Source organism: Ischnura elegans, chromosome 9 (assembly GCF_921293095.1).
Source record: "Ischnura elegans chromosome 9, ioIscEleg1.1, whole genome shotgun sequence".
Classification (NCBI taxonomy): domain Eukaryota; kingdom Metazoa; phylum Arthropoda; class Insecta; order Odonata; family Coenagrionidae; genus Ischnura; species Ischnura elegans.
Genome location: NC_060254.1, coordinates 79,896,005 through 79,921,358, shown reverse-complemented (window position 1 = coordinate 79,921,358; position 25,354 = coordinate 79,896,005). Strand labels below are relative to the sequence as shown.

Here is a 25,354-nt window from a genome sequence, read left to right as displayed (position 1 = left end):
AAGTAACTATAAACTTAATTATTCCACCAAAATCACATGGTAGGACTCAAGCCTTTTCAATGATATTTTTACCCGTGATATAAGGATGACATTTTACGTTCAATTATTAGTGAAGAAAATACTCTCCGTGTAATTATTATGAATTCAATGGTGCTACATTTAGGGAACAACAAAGTAATATGAATGCATTCCATTGTTCTATGATGTTAACTAACCTCTCCACAAGTGTCCATACCCAAAACTTCATAATGTACAGAGACTCCATCATCAGAGGAAGGAGAGAGGGAGGAAGCGCCAGCTGGGGGAGGGGGAGGAGGTTGGTCGGAAGCAGGACTTAGAACAGAGGAGACCGTCTGAAAAGAGAAAATGAGATTCAAACAATTAAACCTTTTTCCTCGATTATGATCCTTTATGCATTGAAATGGCCACAATTTGACCAGTTTTATATGTATTTATAAACATCAGCATTTTAAGCTTATCTTGAAGAAGATTAAAATCGACAAGATTTTTTTTCCCAAAGTGTCAAGTGTTTCCTTACCAAAAGCTTCATAGGACTGACGAGTACAAACTATATGCGCAACAACAGGAATAGAAAAATGAGAAAGATAAAGTAAGATAAAATGAGATTTTTTCCTTTTTCTTGACCTAAATTGTAAACGTTAATTAGCGTCGTGGTAGGTGGGTCTTTAAGAATTAATCTAATCAACCAAGGAGGAAAAGAAATCATCACAAAGTGTTTCTGTAGACTCTTGATATTACGAAGTTCACAGGATGGAAAAACCAGAGGTTTTAATTAACGAAGTTCGTATGAAAGTATCTTTTAGGAATCGTCGAAAAAAAAAGTACATAATATACACGATTAAATTACACGCAAATATATAAAAACAAGAAAATTCGCTTCATTTTCTCAATAGAGGACAAAGTAAGTCCTCGATATTTGAACTAGATGCATTCCGAGACCTTGTTCGTAAGTTGATAAACCTACAGTCTGGCTGCCGAGAGTTGTCCGATTACAGGCAGAATGGTCTAGTTCGGGGTAGGGTGCAAGGTTGCCAGCTATGAAAGCGAAACGCCTATGTCACTTGTAAACAAAAGGGTTCTGTGAAGAAAGAAGCTGGAAGGGACGACAACTATGAAGGACCCAAAGTAAGAATCCCTTGTTTTGGTGATTCGAAGAAAGGGCTTTTTTTGGTGGTTAAGGCTTATTTTGGTGCTCCATATGTATGTGACGGTGACGTTGTATGACTAGGTGAGGGTGTAAGGTGCATTTTGGGGATAGTGATTGGCAGCAAACCGTGCTGGCACAGGGATTTCCCCCTCCTTTTGTGCTGCCATCAGACAACTCTCGCTGGCCGTATATACAAGGCATCAAGGAGTACGATTATCCCGCAGAATGCAACACTGCATCACATTTGTGCTCTAACTCATGATTGTGACGAACTGATCTAGCAGGACATGCAACGCAGTCAGAGCCTAAAAAAATCACTCTCTGCAGTAAGGAAGAACGGGAAAAACGCAGAACAGTTCCTAACTTCACACCAGATTCAATGATACTTTGTTCAGATTGTGCCCAAAGTGCAAGTTCCTCTATGCCACACCGCGTCGCATCAGCCAAATCAAAAGGTGCCAAATTCGAAATTTGAAATTTTTGAATGCTCGTATCTCTGAAAGTCCATAAATCGAATGCACGTAGGAAGAGGACTAGTTATGTGTCCAAATTACGAGTGCTTATGAGTGAGAAACCATGATTCCACATGAATGAAGCTTATTATATGATGTTGCATGTATACTGAGGAAAGAACCATAATTGCTCTTGAAAGAAATCTCTTGGGCAAAGTATAGAAGGAGAAGTTAAACGTGGAAGCATTATCAAAACTTGGCATAGTGTATATCCACCTAAATGCCTTTGAGTATTCGTGGAACTTCGTAATAAAATTCATTTTGTAACTCCCGGGACCGGGACTGAGGTTCGTAATTTTGTAATAACGTTTCTTTAACTATTGATTGGATAGAGTAGAGTCTAATGGAAACAAAAATTAAGAGAGTAACTTAGAACACAGCTGTTCACCTCTAAAATACGAAATAATGTTGAACTAAAATTCTTACCTCTTCCAAATGAAGATAAAAGTGCTGGAGAAGAGGCCGTCGAGTTGAGTACCAGAAGCGTTCTGTTGAGGGGAATACACGGACAGGGGCCTCAATCAAAAACCTCACTGGTTCCCTTATCCCTCGAAGGACCAAATCAACTCCAACGGTAATGAAATTATTATCAATGGGTGCAGGGTGAGATTGGTTAGAATTTGCAGCAGGTTGAGCTGAGTTGGTTGCATTTGTGGAGTTAGATACGTGCGCATGGTGCCCAAACTGCTGGTGTTGATTCACTGTTGATGTCTCCACATTGAGAGCCTCAAAGACTTTCTCAGATGGATCCAGCTGCCCAGATATCACATATGATTGCTGTCCATCCTCCTCGACACTCATTGACATCTAGAATGAAAATAGAAGGCAAGGCTGCAATAAATACATATTATAAGTATGCCAGTGTGACAGCTCAATGGTTTAACTCTTCTCATGCCTCAGGAAGAAAGATCTAATTACATGGGTGGATCAATAAGTAATTTTTTCACACACAAATCAGACACATTTTTCCACTGTTTAACATACCATACTTAGAGTTGATACTTGCTCAATATATAGTTTGAAACCAGTGTTGCACCTGTTCTTAATTCAGGAGCATTTCGATTGAAAATGTGAGAACTTACAAAGAACAATGGGCTGCATCATGTATGTGAAGTAAGGAGAATCGTTGTTCGTTTTAAAAAGAAAAAGTGCAAAACCCATGGGTACACGTGGGGCTTTCCGGAAGTTTCTTTCTGTTCTTGAGAGTACTGTCAGTCAGGATGAGTTAATCTCTTGTCCTTCATCTCTGTATCAAAGATAATATGGAAGTACATACATATGTGGAAGAAACAGAAAGAACCATCTGGACGAGGTTAAAGAAAGCGGTGCCATTTGATTGGGACATTTTCAAAAATTAGCAGTTGTGGAACACACCATCTAAGACCAGGCACGGAATTGGGGATGGGGGGTCACAGGGGTCATGACCCCCCAAATTTCATCAAAAATTTTTAATTACTCATAGCTTAATAGCCTTTGTATCCTTGTAAAGGATTAGAGGGAGTGTGTATCGAAATGCATGACTACAAGTCCCAAGCGTGCAAGAAGTTTGAGTTATATTTCCAACCCAGGTCATGCTCCCCCCCCCCCCAAATTTGATGCTGAATCCACCCCTGCCCCAGGCCACGACGATGACATGGCGAATGCAAAATTACCAGCCTAGGATAAACACTTTAAAACCAGATTATTCAGGGAGGAACTGGAGATACGGAAGCAAACCGACAATTTCGACAGAGACAAAAGAGTAGCTCATCCTGGCTACCAGTCGTCTCCAGAAAAGAAGAAACTTACAAAAAGCCCCACATTGACACGGGATTTGACCCAAGTGGAACACCACCGGACGTCCATAGACTGGGGAAGTTTTATCCAACTGACAAATTTTAGTGGGTTAAAAATCAATCCACCCCAGCATGATAAGCATCTTTCCTCAGACATAACCCATATTCTAAGAGGCACCCATCAGAATTTTTAACATTTGCAACTTATTTAATTGATAATGATCATGATGTGTAGCAATAACTCACCATCTCCAAGAGATGCATGTCACCATGTCGTACATTCTTTCCAGGACTGACTAGTAGGCCAAAACATCGCTCCACCGGGAGAGTGCGAGTAAGACGTGGATAGCGGCGGAGCCATGGGTGGGGAGTCTTCCCATCGGCAGGTTGCTGAGAGGCATTGGGTTTTGTTCCTCCAGCATGTGAATTCTAGGAAGAGAATATTACTTCAATGCAGAGGAAACATAAAAAAACTGATAACTTCCTTATTATTAAAATGAGACATTGCAATATTTCCACTAGTAGTTTCATTCTTACACAATGCGTTTCGTCGTTACAAACAACATTATCAAGTGTTTGTAACGACGAAACGCGTAGTGTAAGAATAAAACTACTTATAAGTGGAAATATTGCAATGTCTCATTTTAATAATATTACGAACTTCCATCACATCATGCCTAACATCATACAAGATACTGATAATTTCCGTAAATCAATTTGATAATAAATTCAGCGATGTTGGCAACACCATCACTGGTGGAGAGGTGATCGGTAGCAATTATACTCTGTTCATTTTATCTCTGCGGGTGAGCTGGTGTGGCCAAAGCAAGTGGAGATGAGGGGAGGGAAAGTTTCTCGACACTTGACTTTCAATTTGCCAATCAGCAAACAGCAGGCGTGGTCTAAGTGAGTCGCTCTCAGACCTCCGCCGAGTGAACATCGTGAATCTGCTCGTGGAGCAGTGTTGCCAAACCTCACACGTTCTCCTTGTATGTGAATAAGTATGCCTTCCACCAACGGTGCCTCATTCAGCACGGTAGGTGACAATGTCATGTGCTCCTGTGAAAGAATTATCCTCAATACCTTCCAAGTGAGTAGGTATATTGTCTCGGAGCAGGGGCCAAAATACCTGTGGCCACCTATGACTCACACATTTTCAGTGACAAAGTGGGGTGGCTATGTACATTTGGCAACGTTATGTTTGCTCCTCCTCTCTCTCTTGTACCCCTCCCCTATCAGCGAAGCCATCTGAGAGTATTCGGGCTTTCATGAAAGCTCACACGCAGATATAAAGTGAATAGACTATAACCATATGAAATATGAGTATGCCACTGGAGTTTATTTTTTTTTCATTCAGCACTGAACTAAACTAAACACACTCACTGATTGGTGCCAGGGGTCCATGTTTATTGGCACATGTTGTAAAGCATCCCAGACCATCATTTTATGATACTAAATAAAATGAATTACGCTACATGATTTGAATAATATCAAGGACTGGGTACAAGGTGCTGCCATCATTTTCATAACTATAAATGGATTAACACTGGCTGTACAAATTCTCACCTGTTCCGATGAAGAAAATTGCTGCTTCACAACAACTACAATCTGTTTTTCAACTTGTGCTCTTAACTTGAATCCAGTCTTGTCCTTAGGGACAGTGATGAAGCTGCCCTGGAATTGAAAATGATGCATTCTTCAATCAATTTCCACAGAAAAAATAAGACCATGTTTCACTATTTATTGAAATACATACAAAATTGATTTATATTAATGATAATGGAAGCTATAGATGCAGATTTTTCAACAAACATACATAGTACATTTGAGGGTCCAAACTGTGCATAAACATTATTGAATTTTAAACTATTGATCTGAGCAATGACCAATCCATCAACGTTGAAGTTGATTCAAAGGCAGCATATTGATAAAAATCTGCAAATAAACTGACTGACAATTCGATAATCAACAATGGGCCCCTTGACCATTATCCCAACTGTTTTATCATCCTCCCTGGACTCCTTCACCCTTGGATGAGAGAAGGCTATTTTTGTTTTTATTGGGGATGGCTGCGGAAGAGGTGCACTTTATAGGCCTGAATTCCTTGACCTTGACTTTATAACTTGTACTGTTCCATATAACTTCAAAAATCGTAACTACCATTAACCACATATGAACCCTTCAGTAAAAGAGGAGGAATTTTATTTAATAATTAAAAAGACAAATAAATTGTTCAAAATTTAATGTATAATAATTCACAGGCAGGCAATGTAAACTTTAACTTCAATTGTCATCAACGAATGATTATTAATGTGTGTGTCATTTGAGAAGGCTCATATTTGTTTAGGTGGGCAAAATTATCCATAGTATGTAACATCATGTATACTAAATATTCTTCAGAACATCCTCAGGAAAACATTTTGGTAATACTGCTGGATTATGGGCACTGTCAGAGAAGTGACTTCCAGAATACGAGTGTTCAATTGCAATAACATTAATGGTGATTCTCATATCTACTCACTTTTCCATCCTCTTCTTTAATCTCAAGAGAGACTTCAAAAACGCAAAGGCGTGACTCTGGAGCTGGCCTAGGGGTTGCCTTTGCACTCTCAGTGCCACCAACTATTGTGGGCTCCTGTGGCTCAGGCTCTGAGGGCACTCTCCTGAAAGCTTTCGCAAAACAGGCAGATACTTGATCCACCTGCAAAAGAAGTTAGAGAATAGGTTTTATATTATTATCACATAAACATTTGATACTCTACGATACCTTCCCATCAAGGAACATGACCAATCCCTGTAAAAAATGATACTTTATATTATTATTAGGGATGGGTCGAATAGTAGATTTCTCGAATTCGAATATCGAATTCGAATATCAAATCCTTGCTCGAATATTCGAATACCTCGAATTTCGAATACTAAACTATGAATGTGAGTATGTTTGACTAGGTCGCCTATGCAGCAGGAAACCCAAGATTTTGGTGAGTAATTGTGATAGCCTTTTAAGGATTCAAACAGGAATTTTGCTGATTAATGGAATATTTTAATTTTATGTAAACAATAGGGTAGTTTCCTTCATTAAAGAAAACGAAAGGCATTGATTGTGATTCGTTACCTACCATTGGTGTATTCATAATATAGAAATTATTTGGTTCTAGAAATACCGGTTTAGACGAATGGCAATGGTCAATTTTATCCTCATTTGAAAATGGCCAGATTGGCACCCATGTGATGCCACTCCACTTGACATCACAGGGACCTAGTTTCTACACGAGAGGAAAGGAGTTTTACATCGTCTGAGGTTACTAATGCATGCATGAGGCACAGAGCTCAGGGAAACATGTCTTAGTAATCACACATTAAAACTAGCTAAGGTCGGAAAGTTTTCTTCGTTTGATAAGGTAAGGTTTGGTTAGGTATCAGCGCTCTGAGCCTCGCCCAAGGTCACCTCACAAGGCGGGAGGGGGAACCAGAAATGCGTCACACGGACTTTTCCCATCATTCCCACTAACGCGTCGCGTTTTCGCGCGCTTGAAAATTTTCACTTTTAATTTAATCGTGAAAAATGGATATCGTCCAATAAAAATCTAAAAGCGTTAAATACGTACTCCAGGAGTATTAATATTTCAATTTAGGCATTAAAAATAGGAAAGCACCCTATTTGAGCATTACGCCAAAATTCTAAGCCCCCGTCGTATTTCTTCGTCCTTCCGGCATTTATTTTCCTGCGTAAAATGCTTAAATAAATTCATAAATATGTCGTGTTTGGTCTCATTCTTTCTTAAATTACGCTCATATTACTAATATTTCAATCCAATAAAAGTGCATTGTTAGACACCTTTCGGGCTAGTAGATGACTCATGCAGCAGTTGACCTCCAAAAAGGGGGAAATTCGAAGCAGGTTGGTAGTAAAAGGTCAGCGGGTGAGAAAAGGGGTGGGTGCGAGACACGTTTTTATTTTTCTCGCGTAACTTGATATTTTTTTCGAAGCTAAGGTCTTCGTAATACGATCCCTGCGCGAGGTCGGATCTTTTGTCTGATATCGGAGAAGAGGAAATCGTCAGAGTGGGTGAGGCGAATGCTGAAGGGAGGGGGGTAGCAGATCGTGGGAAATGCGCCAATGTCACTATCCCACGGCACTGAGTTCCTCCCCGTGGTAGTTTCATCTCCTGGGGAAGATTCAAAATAAGTGCCTGTCGTTGTTAGCCGCAAAGGACGCATGGTAAGCACTTCGTCTTATTTTTATCAAAAGATGAATGCCGGAAAATGGTCAGTGGGGGAGAAAGAGTGAAGGGTGAAACGCGATTATATTATTTTCCGGTAACTTTATATTTTTTAGAGGCTTAAGTCTTCGTAATACGATCCCTGCACGAGCTGGGACCTTTTTTTTGATTTCGGAGAGGAGAAAATCCTCAGATTGGGTGGGGTGAATGCTGAATGGAGGGAATAGCGGATCGTGGGAAATGCGTCTATGTTGCTATCCCACGGCACTGAGTTACTCCTGACGGGGGACACCTGGGATTCTCGGTTTTTTTCACCCTATCAATTTCGGTTCCCCATGTCGAACTCTTTTCACCGCTCTAAACCGCGAATTTGATATAGTTCGTCAGCTTGCCTAAAACGGCGCTGCATGCACTAAACGACTAGAGTTCTCATTTTTCTGAGTCAACTACCAATGGCGTGCGAGCGAAAGCGTATGACGCGAAATTCAAAGTATTCGAGGTATTCGAGACAGTACCTTTGGCATAACTATTCGAGATCTCGAATATCGAATACTTTCTGGTATTCGAGGTATTCGCGGATACTATTCGCACATCTCTAATTATTATGAACCCAATTTTGATTCTATTTGTCCGCATTCTATGCAACAGGGTGGTTATATTCCACTTTGTTGACATCAGCTAATGTTTTTAACTCATATCACTTGATGGATATAATGCAGTAGTACTATTACATTTCAATACATTATGTTATGGTGAATCTAAGCATAACTCACACTATACCATAATTTCTTTCACCGAAGTGCTAAGCAGAAAAAAATCTGGCTGCCATATTTATGTAGGGTGTAGGGATAGTATGGATATCCCAAAGCCAGAAGGAGCAATTTAAACCCAAAAATGGCCTTGCTATGGCATATGTAGGGGAAGACTGGTTCAATAGGGGCTGATGATGCATCATACATCCGTTAGCCCTTCAGGGTTGACTATGAATACAGCCCTCAGTCAATTGAAGAGTTCGCAGTGAACAACTATGAACAGACACAGAGTGCTGGTAAGTAATCAAATAATCGGATTACTTTTAATTATTACTTTTCATGAAATGTAATTTTTAGTTTAATTTACTCCTAACCATGAAAGAGGAATTAATACTTTCAGTGAAATCATTACTTGCTCGCAAGCAATGATTACCGATTTCACTATTTTACCTAAGCTTACAAATAACTTTATGAGTCCCTGAGTACCATAAATTGCTTGCTTAAGTTCAGCCACTCTTATGTTGTACACTACTTATGATGGGTACAAAAAATGACACCCCTTGCGATGTTATACCAGTTATAATTGTATGTATAGCAAGTGAAATTGCAACTCTAACAATTCTATGACTCATATTTTTCACATTTTACTACAATATTTGATGGTTGCCAGATAGTCTTTAGAGTGGAAAATCATACAAGAAGTAATTGTGACTGTAATTTTTCCAATTATTTTTTAAATTAGTAATTTGTACTCGTAATTGATTACTTTTTGTAAGAAGTAACTTTAATTGAGCCAAGTTACTTTTTCTCAGCACTTTCACCTACACTTCATACACATTACCCTTCACATCAGCATAGATTTTAAAATTTACCCTCACATGAGCACACACGGCCGGATTTGCAATAAGGCAAAATAGGCACATGTCTAGGGGCTCGCAGTCCAAGGGGCACCTTCTGTCACCTCATGTGAGTGGCTTTGCTTCATCATAAAAACCGGGGAGGAGGTGGGCTCAAGTGAGGAGGGGCACTCAATGGAGAGGTGCATATAGTGTAACTTTGAGTAATTACGGCCCTGTGAGCACATACCTCTCCTACAGATCCAATTACAAATTATCAATAGGCACTCTCCATTAGCATGTACATAAAGAGTATATTCAAGCTTAATACCTACCATTGTAAATTAAAACTTTTTTAACCAATTTCACAAAAAATTTTATTCACTTTGATACATTTTGCATCATTGTCAGGTTGCCTGAAGACAATACGTAATGTATTGAAACTGGTCGTGAGAAAACAATTGTTCCTGGAAAATTTCTTGTAAGTTTTAATTTACAACTCACATATTGCACTCTTTACCTTGACACTGGCTATCACCATGCATTACAAAAAAAATGCAGGCCATTTTCATTAATGAATATTTTTTAGGTCCCCAGTCTTTTTTAAGGAAATATAAGCAAATACTTCTTATAAAACAGGGACTAATATTTATCAACCATTGCAGCAAAGCACATAACTTTGTACATTTACAGTTTGATGAAACAGTAAATGATATAGTTACAGAAAAGATTTGAAGATATGTTGAATCCAAAAGAAACCATGGATTCAAGTAATAGATGAAAAAACAGTAATAACTGGCAGCGGTAAAAGAAGAATAGCAATCAAATGTTCAAGAGATGAAAATGAATACAAGAGGATACTGAAGGAGATTAGGATGAAGCAAAATGCAAGGTTTGACTAAATCATAAGGTGAAAGACAAATAATGACAGAGGTCATGATAAAAGGGGCTGCTGGGTGGAATTAAAAGAGAAAGATTAGCTTTATGGACAGCACAGATAGGTTTGACATCTGTCAAATTTAATTTGACACCGTAATCAGAAGGAAATAGCCTACATATCCGTTCTGACCAACTTTTCAAGTCTTAATTTTAGTCATAAATGTATTGAATAGAGATATGTGAACAGCAGATATTTGACATGAGTGGATTTCAAACCCATCATTGCTAAAGCTCAAGAGTATGGAGTCCAGTCCATGCGAATATCTTGGGCAATTTTCATTTATGAAATCCAAATATTAGAAAGATGGAGCACGTCCAATGAAGAAGGCTTCATTGCATTTTTAGCAAATGGGTACCTTCTCCACAACAACACAAAATAATGCCAATGTACATGAAGCATCAGTGTACAGGTTTGCATGCAATCAATTTTGATTCCTGGACACTTCTTATTAATGGGTAACAAGGACCACTCCTGCCTGCAGCATCCCCTGGCTAACTCCGAGTTGTGATGGCGGTACTTTTCTTATAAAGAGGTGAAGCCATGGAATGGGTTGCTAGCCCCTCTCAAAGACTTTCCACTGAGGCGCTGTTTATGAACCATCTATGGAAATATTTTATTTAATGACGGATTAAGTATTTAGGGCAACTAGCTGACTAGGGTCTGTCTAGGGATTGTGATTTTTAGCAATTTTTTTTACTGTCGATGATGCCATTTCATCACCATTATGTTAAACTGTGTTTAAAATTAATGATTATTTTGTAAATCTTGACATGTCAAGCATATAATCAGAAAATTTACATTCAAGCTAAAATTATTGTATGTGTTCCAACATTTATTTTATTTATTAAAAATCAGACAAATAGGGGCAAATCCGCAATTGAATTGTTCTACCTGCCACCAATTTTGTTTCACCAGCCATGCATACTTGTCAATACTAAAAAGATGTGTAATCTAGTAGGCATGGTCCTTCTTTTCAACCATCATCTTCATTGACTCAACTCAAGTTTTGAAAAAGGGTTAGAAGTGTCAAGTTTTTTCCTTGATTCAACTCAAATTTCACGCTGCTCACATATCTAAATAATAATTTAAATTGATACATTTGTACGCAAGGTCATTTAAATTATGCAAAGAGAATAAAAAAAAGATGATTCAAGAGATAATACAGAAAAAAATATTTTAACTCATGCTTTGCATGCTAGTTCTTTCAAATATACAGGGTGGAGGAAAATCATGTCACAATGAAGACGATGAGAAGGCATGCCCGGATGACGATGGACAACTCGTTCATCGAAACATCGGCCGAGATGAATCTGGAGAACCTGACCTGGAGGAAAGCCCGAGTAACCTTCAGCATGTCAAAATGTTTAAACCCTAGATAACTGATGCCAGTAGTAACGAACATTACGAATGATGTTTCGGTCGAAAACTCACCATTTTTAAACTACACAAACTTGGAGCCAAACACTCCAATTGGTCACAGTTTGCCCTGTGGACAGATGCCCTGGACAACTCATGACTTAGAACACTTTTCCTGCCAGAGTTGCAATGAATTCAAAGCATCCTGCAACAGGGCTAACTAGTGACCAATCAGAGCACTTGGCTCAAAGTTTCTGTTGCTTGAAAATGGTGCGTTTTCAACCTAAAAAACATTGGTGATTTTCGTTCCCACTGAAAACAGCAATCCAAGGTTAAAATTTTGTGATGTAATTTTTCTCCACCTTGTATATTTATTTAAAAAAAAGCAAACCTGAAGGACAGAAATAGAGAAAGACTAAATATCTGGATGTTAATTGGCTAAAAGAAAGAATTCACAGTTTGCTAGGGAAAAAATCAGAAGAATGACTTTCAGAAGGAAAAATAGCACATTTGCAAGGAAGAGAATAAAATAATGGCAAAAGACGTAAATTTGTGAAACTTACAGCTTCTGGAATATCACATCGGAACACATGGCACTGAAATATTGCAGATTCTTGAGAGGAACCATGAGAGAGAGTGAAAGCAAAACAGCCTCCACTACCACGTGCATAAAATAAGATCCTCTGAACCTCATATCGTGCAATGACAGTTTCTGTGGCAGCATCGTACAACCTATAATGCCAGAAAACACTCTCTTTCACCAAATAATGGCTGTATTCCAAAGGAAGAATAAAAATATAGGAGAATATGTATAGTGCATGCAAATAAGTGCCATATTCCCCTTCATAAATTGAGATAATTCTAATCCTTATACACCAATGAAATCACTCAACCTGGTGAATTTTCCATATTGACTATCAGTAAAATCCCCATTTCATATTCTCAAAAAGTATAAAGAAGAGTTAATTAAATGACTTTATTAATGCAACAAAAGGGAGGAGTCCTCTATGATAGAATATTAGAGAAATGGTACAAACAGTATGAAAATTTAAATTGAAGAACATACATGAGGAGTTTTACAGGATACACAATTATTTAACACACACAACTTGTTTGTTGAACTTTTCCAAAAATCAGGTTTGATTTTTTTCCAGATAATGAAATAAAAGTTCAAAAATGGGTATGAAAAAGACAATGAACATTAGATGAAGGGAGACAACTGAATTTCACACAGCCATGGATGTGGGACAGCTAAGAGAGTATCAGGAATACAAAAAGTGGATACGAGAGAATTCACCAGAAGGAGCAAATAAGTCAATAGAAGTAGTCTGTAACATGAATAGACAAAGCCCATAACAAAGGACACTGTCTACCCTGAAAGCAATTGAAATGGAGTATTAATAGCAGGCAAAACATTTGTATTTGCATCAGTTACATTATACAGGTTACGTAGTAAACAAGGCTTTCCTGCAAAGCCACCCTTTAAAAAGCACCATTACCACTCTCCACAATAGAGATTTGAACTATAAACATAGTACCTATAAAACTTATGACTTAAGCAAATATATTCACAACACAAAGAGAAAATTATAGATTCAAACAATTCCAGAAGGATATTATGGAAAGCAAAAAATGTGACAATCTTCGGAAAAATAAAACAAGAAAAAAGATATCAGGTAGGTAATGTCAGAAGAGAGTGTCAAGCAAGTTACACTGCATCATAAAGCAAGCATAAATTACAGCCGGAAACAGGAAAGTGTGAATGAAAATAAGACAAATACTGAATATTGACCAATACCCTTAAAAATATTCCAAAAAACTCATCCCTTTACAAAAAAAGGCAACGTAAATGATGAAATAAAGTAAATCCCTTACTTCCATTTTATTACTGTTTAGGATAAGCCCCACTCCCAAACATTAATACCTCTGTAGAGGACTTTTATAATACACTTCAGAAATACAACCCCAAAAATAGTTATGAGAAATAAAATCATAAAAGAAACTTACACAACAGTTCCTGCAGAATTGTTGGGCACAGAAAGAGACACTCTAAGAGGCAATTCTGATGATGCTTGAGATGCTAAGATGGCCATGTTACGTTGAATTTCTGTCTCACTTTTTGGTGCTTTGATTGTTGCTCCTCCTAAATACCTTACCCCACAAAAAGTTGTACAATCTTCTTCCTCCCCAGCACTTAATTCTAAGAGATCTTCTTCATCTTCTTCATCAGCTGATACAGTGTCCCCTTTATCTGGGAATTAAATTACAGATTCATTCACTAAAAAATATTTAAGCTAAACATGGATAAAATGAAAAATTTTATGAACACTTGCGCACTAAATCAAAAATTTAAGGAGACCGAATAATGCAAATCGCAACTAACAACTAAAAAGCATTTTCAAATACATGCTCAACAAAGTGATACTTTTACAGATGGCATCCATTGCTGTTAAAAAGTAAATTAACGTTAGACACGATGTGTACAACTCCACGCTCATACTTTTTGATTAATTCTTTATCAAACTTTCTGATCTTACCACAATGCCCTATTCATGGCACTACAAGGGTATTTCTAATGAAAACCTTAGAAGTGCAATGCATAATATTTTTTTAGAATTTGGAAGAATTTTTGCCTCAAATTTTTCTGAAAACTCTTCCTGAAGTTCAACACTAGTTTCCTAATACTGGTGTGACCCACGACACCTTCTAATTCACCTTTTCCCAGATTATAATGTACATTGAATCTGGCAGAGGGCTAATGGTATGTTATCAGGGATTTATTTATTCCTTATCTAACAAAATTCAAAATATAGGTGTTAAGGATGTATAATTTGAAGTTCAAAGAAGAAATTATTTCCCTTGAGACACCCCAATGCAAAGGCCCAAAGCTCAATGCCTGATCACATCAGTACTTTCAACATTAGAGGCCGTCAACTGGAGGTATCTGTCGAGATACAGGAAAAAACACATTTTTAATATTTTCAAGGGGAAGGAGGAGGAATATAAAGTTATTCAGTATTTTCCCCAAAGGCACATCCAGTAGGAACTACATATTTGTTGATAACAAATTCTCAATCTGCAGCAGAATCGGAGTTTCTCAGAAAATATTTCTATAATGATGTCACAATGGTTGCTTACACCAGCAGGATGTTTGAATGGTTCATCAACTTCAGGTTTAAAGATGCTTCTGTGAATTTTGGGGTTAAGAGAAATAAAAAGGAAACCAACGAAAGCACAAATACTTCCTCAAACCGAAAAATAACAAAAGGCTAAGAGTCTCCAAGGACTTTTTATAGTATGCCATAGATTGGAGGTGTGGATGGTAATAACCAAAATTTGCACAATTTTGAATTTTTTTTGGGGGAAGGGTGCCAAAAGTCAGGGTTTTCAAAAGTTTATCGAAATCAGCTTTCAGCTCTTCTACAAAGGGTAAGGAATCCATCCATAAGTACGTAAGCCAGTCATTCGAAAGTATTTAATGGAACAGGAATGCTTTATTTGTTACAGTGGTCAGCATTTCTTGTCCCATTTCTTTCAAAGTATGTCCACTGCAGCAGCTATATTTATGATTCTACAACCTAGGGCAACGCTAATATCATCCTATGATGACGCAACCTGCATTACATAGCTGTATACCAAATCATCTTACAACAAAATCACTATTTTCCTGGTCCTATCGAATTCTTTATATGGATGTTAACGAGCTTCAATAGTTCTGCAGGTGCCCATCAGTTTGAAAATCATAAGATGTATGATAAGGTAGGTTAAAATTGGTCACCATCCAGCATAGATGGAAAAAGACCCAAAAACAAATCTCAATCAATGAAAGTATACCGGGACTAGCCACGGTGATAACTTTTTACGGAGTCACCCGCAATGCACAAAGAGCGCGAAAAATCCACAGAGGAAAAATCATTCGCCTTGACCGGGATCCCGGTCAAGGCGAATGATTTTTCCTCTGTGGATTTTTCGCGTTCGAAATCTCAATCAAATCTTTTATAAGCAGTAGGTTTATTGACAGCAAAATTTTTCAGATGACAATGCCACTCATTCGTTAAATAACAATTATTTGATACATAGCTTCAACCCTGGATACTCTCGTGGCATGCCAAGACAATTGAAGCGTTGACATGGGAAAGGTAAAAAGTCCAAAAAAATTAAAATTTAGTTTTTTCATGGAGAAGGTAATACAGTTAGAACCTCAAATCCGGACTCCAGAAACCCGGAAAACCAGATATCCAAAATGTTTGAAAATTCCTCTGCATAGTGTTTCGACTTGCCACCTGGTGGCACCACTCTCCAACCCTTGTTCGGGGACGAGTAGGAAGTTGGCACACGCTATGAACATGCACTAACAACCAAGGCAGGGACATGTAGGGATATCAAGCACAAGAGCATTATCGCATTTGTAAATTAATTAATTAACAAAATATAGAAGCATTTGCACAGATTTACTGTCCGACTAAGGAAGGTATCGATAGATATCGCAGGGTCTCCTAGTGAATGCTATCTACAAAAGCTACTGAGCATGAAGAAAAAGATGTATTTATTGCTCGTTCTGATTCAGTATTAAGCACATACAGTTTATGCTGCGGAAGCTACTGTCATGATTTGACAACTTATTCTGCAAATTTTTTTGCCTCCTTCAATATAGTGTACTTGAATCCATCTAATGTTCAATAATAAACCACGAATGTTCTTCTAGGGGTTGTTTGACAGACCATCTACACATTCACATGTAGCTAGACCCAAATATTAAATTGAAATACGTACTTCTAGAAGGTGTATGATAATTAATGTCAAAATTCCCTTCATATGTTATTGCTGACTTAATGGTTTTGTAGCATTAAAATTCTCAAAAAACAAGTGTTCCACTTTTTCTGCGTGCTGAAGACCACAAATCCAGAAACCCTTTGGTCCCAAGCTCTCCGGATTTAAGGTCCTCAACTATGCATGCCAAATTGCATTGCACATGCCAATGGCATGGGCTAGGTAGAAAACCAATTGGAACAATACATAAGTTGCTATGATTGACAAAGTTTGTACACTAAAGGCCTGTATACACGGTACATTAACACGTACGGGTTAATGTCTAAATGTATGAACGTGAGGATAAACGCCAATATGCACCGTGTAACCACCCAACTTGTGCGAATGCATGCACAGAAAATAGAACCTGCTCTAATTTGGTTCATGCATTCGTACATGTTCCGTTCCACAAAAATCATTCATGCAAACAGACATTAACTCGTACATGTTAATGTATCATGTAAACAGGCCTTAATATAAGCTTCACAATGTTGAAAAAACCTCTTTCTTACGTCTCCTGTGAAATTCACATATAGTGACTTACTACCTTTCCAATGTCAACGCTGGAATTGTAAGCTAAAGCACACATGTTAAGCATGGAAGTGAATGACAGAATAAAATGATAAATTCCAAATACTTCCCAGCAGAGTCAGCCAGGCTAAAATAATTTACAACGCATTGGTGATAATTGTTTTAAAATAATAAAAACCATGATAAAATGAAAAGATGAAGAGACAAATAAAATGAAATTAACCACTTACCAGGCACTTCAAGACTAGGCTTTTGCACTGCAATTTGTTCTCCAGGTAAGGGAGCCTGCTCTTTTTTGGGTGCCTTCATCTCTTGAGGCTGCTCTTTACCTTCCTTAGATTCTTCTTTTGATACTTTGTTCACCTAAAATTGAATTCAATTATTGAGGGGTAAGAATCATTGTGAAAACCAATAAAGTTTTACAGTTGAGCAGTAAAAACAAAAATTTTCTTGAGAAGCTATAGCGGCATTAATTTTCCGATGAAATTTGGTTGTTCACCTATTATGCAGAGGAACAAGCGTAGCTCCATTCGGATAGTAAAAATATTTTAATACTTCATCACAAACTTCAATCAACAAGAAGCCGTTTCAAAGATACAATGCGATAAGGAACATGGGCTAGTTAATGAACATTGAAAATTTTATTTAAAATAAAAAGAACTTTTTAATATACACTTTCAAGTGGCCAAAGAGGAACTCAATAAATCAATTCAATATAAAGCAGCAATTGAAACAAAATTAGTAAATATCTTTTTCATGAATAAATAAACTCCATCAAGAGTGAGGACACATTGGCAGATGGGACTTAAGAAAATGTAGGACGATCATGGTTCAAGACCACATAAAGCCATATTTTCTACAATAATAGTCTGGAGCATATTTTAGTTGATGCAAGATAACAAAAACCATGGCTACTAAGTGATATTCTAAAAATAAGATGAAGTTATGTTGTTATACACTGATAAAATCAAGAAGGAAAAAATTGAATTTTCAAAATGACAGAAAACTCAGAACAGCCTATCTCAATCTTGGTGTATCTTCATACATACAGTATGGCCACTGAGAGTTGCCCGATGACATTTACCCAGTCTAGTTCCGGGTAGGGGGCAAGGTTGCCCGGTAAGAAAGGGAAACGCCCACCTTACATGTAAATAAAAGGGTTCCGTGAAGAAAGGAGCCAGAAGGGACGACGAGCGTGAAGGACCCAAAGGAAGAATACCCATCTTTGGTGATTCCAAGAAAGGGCTTGTTTTGGTGGCTCAGGCTTGTTTCAGAACTTCATTTGCATGTGACAACGTTGTATGACTAGGCAAGGGTGTGAGGTGCATTTAGGGGACAGCAATTGGCTGCAAACCGTGCTGGTGCAGGGTTCTCCACCCCTCCTTTTGAACTGTTATTGGACAACTCTCGCCGGCTGGGCTGTAATTTATGTATGATTTCACTATTTCCCAGTAAAATACATCCAGCTCATCACAATGTATTTCTATAACCAACTAGTCCTAGACCATTTGTGCCATTAGCATTTTTAACAAGGATGGCCGTGACTTGAATGTGGGGCCTTGCCCAACACTCAAGGACCTGGCAGGAACATAGAGCCTAAGACATCCATACTTCTTATTGGGGGCCTAGTCCAGGACTCACAAAGAGACTTCTCCTTCTGAAAAGAAGCCAACTTCAAACGGTTGTAAGTACACCCACTAGCTGTTACCACATAATGAGACATTTGCACCTATTCGGCATCTCAGACTCAGCCAGATCCAGATGGTGTGAAGTTGGAACAACATATCTGCGGAGCGATATATCCTGCAGCTGCACAGACACCTAATAGGCATCTGGGGTCACCATTCATGGAAGAAGTTACAGATACACTCATTGGGGAGCTCCATATATTTCCTCTCATTCAAATAGGATTTTATACACCCAATGCAGGGGCCCAGCTAAGAATTACACCTAGGGGGGGTTTAGGTGCAACTAGTACTTGGAGTGTGGGGTAAGTATTGCATACCTGCCAGGGTAAGCGAGGAGGGGCCCTCCTCCGGAAAAATTTTAAGATAAATTGTTCAAAATGGCAAGTTTTACGGCTTTCGGAGGGATATTTGATTAATTCTTACACTATTGTATAAGTAATTCTAATCCAATTAAATAAAACGGATTAAACTAAAAAATTTCTCTGAGCTCTGGGAGGGGTTTTATCCCCCAACCCCCCCCCCCCCCCACCTCGCTACGCCACTGACCCCATGGATCATTGAGGCCAACTGGATAAGGATGTAAAGAAAGGTTATCAATCTTCTTTCTTCAGTTACTATTTTAAATTGGATTTTTCTAGGGCATTTAAGTCTGGATATCATCTATAGATGACATCTCATATGCAAGGATTGATGAGAGTGATACTCAACAATTTTTCTTGAATGGCAGTGTCAAAATATGATTGAATGGGCATGATGGTGGACACTGCATTTATAGTAAAATATTATTAGCTATTAAATATGTAATAAGTTCTGTATTGAGGTTATGGTCTTTCAAACCTGAAAAAATGCTGAATGCTTAAAATATTTTATAAATTAATAAAAAAAATAATAAATTTTAGAAACAAGCTGTATATAAATTTAGAGATGCTTTTTGGCCTAACGATTGTGAATTATTCTGGAGAGGTTGCACAAAAAGCCATTTAGAAAAATGTGAAATGCTGACAATTTCGTAAGAAAAATACACTACGAACAAAACTTGAGGAGAATAAAATTTCCTTGAATGTGACAGCATATGAATTTTGTCATGATGGAAAGTTTAAATGTTTACAAAAAAAATGATTTTTGATAAAACTTTTTCCACACTTCACCCTCAACGACACACTCATCAGCATGATATTGTTGAGCAGAAAACTTTCCCAGAAAAAATTGAATATTTTGTGACAAAACTTGGAGTCATGCCCTACTATGATGTTGACTGAAAAAGCAATGCCTTGACATCTGGCAATTCTAGGGCTGCATTAATGTCAGTGATATTCCATACATGCTCTCTCATGCATGTTATCAATTCTGACTCTCCTACTGCATGAGTCTAATTTGATTTGATGGTGCTGGTAATTTATTTTAAAACTGAAAATCATACAGATAGTTTTCCACATTACCCAGCTATGGACCAAAGTTAACATTTATTAAAATTAATGCCACAAACTTGTCTCTCAACTTCATAGATACCCTCAAAGACTATGACACATAATTTTACCCAGATATTTTAGTACAATGAAACATTTTAAAGGTAAAGCATCCAACAACATCCAAAATGATTCTATGTGCTTCATAACCCATAGTTAGTAATAACAACCATACATGTTATGGCACAAATTATCTTTCAGTGTCCATTGTAAAGGCCTGGCTACACAGTACATTAACACATACAAGTTAATGTACGTTTGCGTGAATGATTTTGCTGGACCGGAACGGAACATGTGCGAATGCATGAACCAAATTAGAACATGTTCTATTTTCTGTGCATGGATCCGCACAAGTTGGGTGGTTATACGGTGCATTTTGGCGTTCATTCTCGCATTCATTCATTTAGACATTAACCCGTATGTGTTAGTATATCATGTAACCAGGCCTTAATACATGCAAGTTATGCCCATTTCCACAATATATTAATATTTTCAATGCATTTCACAAGCTTACGCCATCATGAAGGATTTGAATCATTTATTAGCATCAATGGCAGGTTATAACCGTTGGTCAGCCAGTAGTTTTACAGATATTATTAAAATTAAAAAAAATGAGCAGGAAAGGTAAAAGTATATAAAATAAAATGCATAGAAATTACTGAATTAACGCTAAACTATATGAAAATTTTTGATAGGCTGGAAAGAAGTACGAAAAAAAGAAATTGAGATTCTATTTTGTGTTCATGCATTTACACATGAACTCTCAGATGTAAAGCACTGAATAACCAGACCTTGAAGATATGTAGGAATAAGTAAAACAATGATTGTTGGAAAGAAGTACGAAAAAAGAAATTGAGATTCTATTTTGTGTTCATGCATTTACATATGAACTCTCAGATGTAAAGAACTGAATAACCAGACCTTGAAGGCATGTAGGAATAAGTAAAACAATGATTGTAAGATGGAAGTCAGCAAACAGAACCCAGAACAATGTGTCAGCTGATGCCTATTTTCCACAATGCTCATCTCAAAACGGTAAGCATTAACCACCGTTACTTTTGGAAATGAAAAATGCAGTACAAACTGTACAGTTAGAATTCTAACCAGGTCCAATTAGCCATGAGGTTAAAGAGTTATACAAGAATTGCTTTAATGAATTTGTTATTTATAGCACTACAGAAACATGATTAAATGCTTATGTATCCTCTTATTGGTCCAATGACTTCATTTGAACATTTCTGGTCCTACCAGCCATTATAATTGACAACAGGTAGCTTACTGCTAAAGTAATATTTTTCACATTATACACTGATTCCATTACCAATTATCCCCTGATCACAATCCCTGGGACAGGATAAACAAGAGAGAGCCTTAGATAATTTAGGGTGTGTGAACTTTTGGCATTTTGTCTTTTCTATATTTTTCTCACTTTGACTGTTTCGACGAAGCTTAGGAAAAAAACTCATCAATCAAATGACAGCCAGCACTGAACCTAGCATAGGGAAATTTTAAAGGCAAGGTATTCAGCATATCCACTCAATTCTCAATGACATTCATCGATATGTAGCTTTACCTATATATAATCAGTGAAAAACCAGGGTAAACTAGGGTATTGATTTCATAAACTCTTAAATTTATGTTTGGATTACAGAATCTTGTAATTAGCCCACAAGGTTTGGACTAATTGGTTATAAAAGCCTGGTTACACAATACATTAACATGTACAAGTTAATCTCTAAATGTATGAACGTATGAATGAACATGAAAATGCACCATGTAACCACCCAACTTGTGCGAACGCATGAATGGAAAATAGAACCTGTTCTAATTTGGTTCATGCATTCGTACATGTTCCGTTCCAAAAAAGTCATTCATGCAAACAGACATTATCTCTTGCACGTTAATTTACGGTGTACCCAGGCCTTAAGACCATTTCTTTGGCATTCTTTAAAACATACTGCTCTTTGCAATGCATTCATTTATCAAGCTATTTGACCCCACCACAAAAGTGATTTGAAGCATTTCCCTCATAAGGTTTACATAGACTAGCATTTATTGCAAAAGGGGAAAAAGAGAAGCATATGAAAGAAAATCCCAGCCAATTGACCTAAATAGACAGCTAAACATTTGCTTGACATCTATAATCATCTGAGGATAGTCTATATCAAGTTTAAAAAATTGCCATACTGGTTAGTCAACTCCCAGTTAGTCAAGAACCTTATAGACGATGACCACTTAGTAGTTTATTGCAGTAGCTTAAAATGGTGAAAGCCAATAGAAACAATTGAATTAAATGTCAAGAGGCACATTTCATAACCAGAACATTCCTGTATTAATATGATAAATTGAGATGAAAAAATATATCAAATCAAAAATTTCACCACAGGCAGGCACAAATAAGCTTCATAAGAAGAAAAAAATTTAAGGCAGAAGAAGTAGAGAGCAAAATCGTGAATTCATGGATGGAGTAGTTAGCGGGGGCCACTTTGTATGATGAAAAATTACAGGCACAAAAGAGAGAGTGAGTCCACACGTTCCTTATTCTATAACCACTATTAATTCAGACACATTTCCCTAGGTCAAATGTGAACATACAGGATGAACCATGATGAAAGTATTCCATCCGTTTCATGCAAGAAAAAGGCATTATGTTTAAAAGGACACTTCCATGCAAACAACGCCTCTATTCCTGGCATGGAATGAAGTGGGAAAAGGAATTAAGGGACGAATAGGTACTTACAGCCTGACATCCTTCATCTTTGCCCCCTCCCTTCCCACTCTCCTTCTCCGCCAGCACTTCCTTCAATGATTTTTCAAGAGTCTGTATGTCTCCATCGTCGGCAATACGGAGGGTGGGCTCAGTGGCCCCACGACTTTCTTTATCTACACCTCCCACCATTTCGTACTCCTCACTAGTAGTGCCAGAGTCATTTGACTTCACACTCAAGCTATCTTCCATTATCTGCAACATTCAGTAGCACACAATCACTTCAGTCACCCCATTATTTCAGAGTAACGCTCTACTTTTGACATCTCTACATTAGAGCCAGCTACTTGATCAAAGTATCACACTGATACGAACGAAAATAAATACAAACTAAACACAAACTAGATATCCCCACATCACTTAAAAGCCAGTAGCCACTTCGTAATAGACATGCACAGCACAGAGCAGCACAAACACCAAAAGCACAAGGACACAGGTAAATATAATTCCCAGATTAAGATTACAATACTGAGTGAAGTGTGTGTTTTATGACACGAGTACTAATGGAAATGTATGTAGGAATATATTATAAATGAAAAGCAAAACGGCAACAATTTTTATGTGAGACCATTCTCACATTCTCGATGAAGATTAATTAACAGATGGTCGCTTCTGATCAAAACCATTACTTAAAATGTATAAGCCGAATCCATACAATCCACGAAATTCGCGCTACTTACTATCATTTGGTGATTCACGACAAAACAGGGTGATATGATTTATCAACTATCTCATCACTGGCATTCATTATGCTTTCAACTTGTCCGTTTAATCGCTAGTATACCTAATTGTTTCAAAGCCAATTGTATTCACTACCAATGCGAGTTGAGAAGAACCGTTGCAATCGGCAATATATTCAATCGTTGCGATTCATATCACAATTACCTTTAACATAAAAATGATTATCACTATTTAAACATTCGTAAATTTTAAATGGATATCATAAACGACCAATATTTCAGAAACCTGCCTCACAGCGATATTTAAGTTCATTAGCACTAAATAGTCAAATCAGAGAAACAACACAAACAATCTTGGCATACGGCATTTCTTATGACGAAGATGGCAACAAAAACTGCTAACGCCATGCTATTCCCATCACTTGCAATTGCAAGTAAAATTTAAATTAACCAACAAAAATTAAAGCCCTCCATAGAGCTATCAAAACGTTCTGCAGTAACATAATGTCCATGCCACTTGCACTACCAAGATGGGCATACACAAATAGCTACGAATGGCAATACCTCACCAACCTGTTTTTCTCGGTAAAAGGGGCGAGTAGCGTGTTTCCGTAGTAGGTATGTCATGAATAATATTTTTTGAAATCAGAATATCCTTAAAAATTGTTCCCTCTTGATCTAAATAGTATCGGTCAGTTTACGCTAACACAAAACTGACACCATTGAATATGATGTCAGCGCACGATAGTCGGTTAGTGCTAATTTACAAGTACCTGAAGGTTTTCCCACTGATCAAATATGCCATTTTCAGGAACATTTTCAAGGAATGTAGGCGTATTCTTTTCACGTCAGTCTACACAACATCTGTCGATGACAAGAAGAACATATTTCTAAAGAAGGAACGGTATCGGACAGAATTTAACATGAGGACGGATTGCGGCGGAATGAACACCAATCACGAAAGAGATCAAATAGCCAATAAAAAAATTTCTTTCAAATCGCGGTAAAATAAAATCAATAACATGCATCACATTTAAAACTTGGAGAAAACACATGCTTAAAAATGAATTTTCTTTCAGAAAAACTAGTTAATTATCCTCCGTATATTTCATATAGCTATTTTCGGTATCTATGAATGGTAATATTCTTTAAAAAATAATTTGGAGTGATTCGATGCAAGAGCCGTATAAGATGCATGCCAATCTTCATACCCCACTTTTCGTACCAGAGTAATATAATGCGCTGTATTTTGATAGTGATTTTATACTTTTTCAACCATTATTTTTAAACTCTAGGAAAGTATAGCAGATAAGGAGTCCTTGAGTGATCATTTTTCAGGAAATTTTTTTCATTCACGTATGATTTTCTTTCATCAGTTTACAGCAAATATTTTTGTTATATGCATGCTAAGATTTATTTTGATGACTGTTTAGATATACAATAGAGCCCTATATTTTACATGAATATCATTAGGCATTTCTAAATTTAACCATCAATTACTAACCATTGCAAAAGTATAGTCTTGAGTTCCATAGGTTTCCAGGAACGTGAGACTAAACGCCAAAATGCACGTTTAACCACCCAAAGTGAGCGAACGCATGTAGAGAAAAGAGAAAATGATCTAATTCCTAACATGAACATATAAAAATATGTTCATGCATCCTAATGTGAAAGTGGGCGGAAGCTGCCATAGGAAAGATTAGGGTAGTTTCCTTCATCAAAGGAAACGAAAGGCATTGATTGCGATTCGTTACCCACCATTAGTGTATTCATAATATATAAATTATTTGGTTTTAGAAATACCGGTTTAGACGAATGGCAAGGGTCAATTTTATCCTCATTTGAAAAAGG

The 25,354-nt window shown here is 37.4% G+C and overlaps 1 protein-coding gene across 3 annotated transcripts in view; it reads right to left on the bottom strand.

The window, feature by feature from the left end:
- The window catches only part of LOC124165095 (rab GTPase-activating protein 1-like), a 50,882-nt gene extending 26,438 nt beyond the window's left edge, over positions 1–24,444 (bottom strand). The window contains exons 1-10 of one of the 3 annotated variants that reach the window (XM_046542373.1): positions 24,277–24,444; positions 22,797–23,018; positions 17,133–17,265; positions 13,570–13,813; positions 12,126–12,294; positions 5,977–6,156; positions 5,022–5,129; positions 3,702–3,884; positions 2,107–2,487; positions 216–353 (exon numbers count right to left, since the gene is read on the bottom strand). In XM_046542373.1, coding sequence (XP_046398329.1) covers positions 216–353; positions 2,107–2,487; positions 3,702–3,884; positions 5,022–5,129; positions 5,977–6,156; positions 12,126–12,294; positions 13,570–13,813; positions 17,133–17,265; positions 22,797–23,015 — 1,755 coding nt within the window. In that variant the 5' untranslated portion in view covers positions 23,016–23,018; positions 24,277–24,444. Of the gene's footprint in view, positions 1–215; positions 354–2,106; positions 2,488–3,701; positions 3,885–5,021; positions 5,130–5,976; positions 6,157–12,125; positions 12,295–13,569; positions 13,814–17,132; positions 17,266–22,796; positions 23,019–24,076; positions 24,238–24,276 lie in introns of those variants that run through there. The other 2 variants (XM_046542372.1, XM_046542374.1) reach the window with 2 other exon arrangements.
- Between the last annotated feature and the right edge of the window lie 910 nt (positions 24,445–25,354).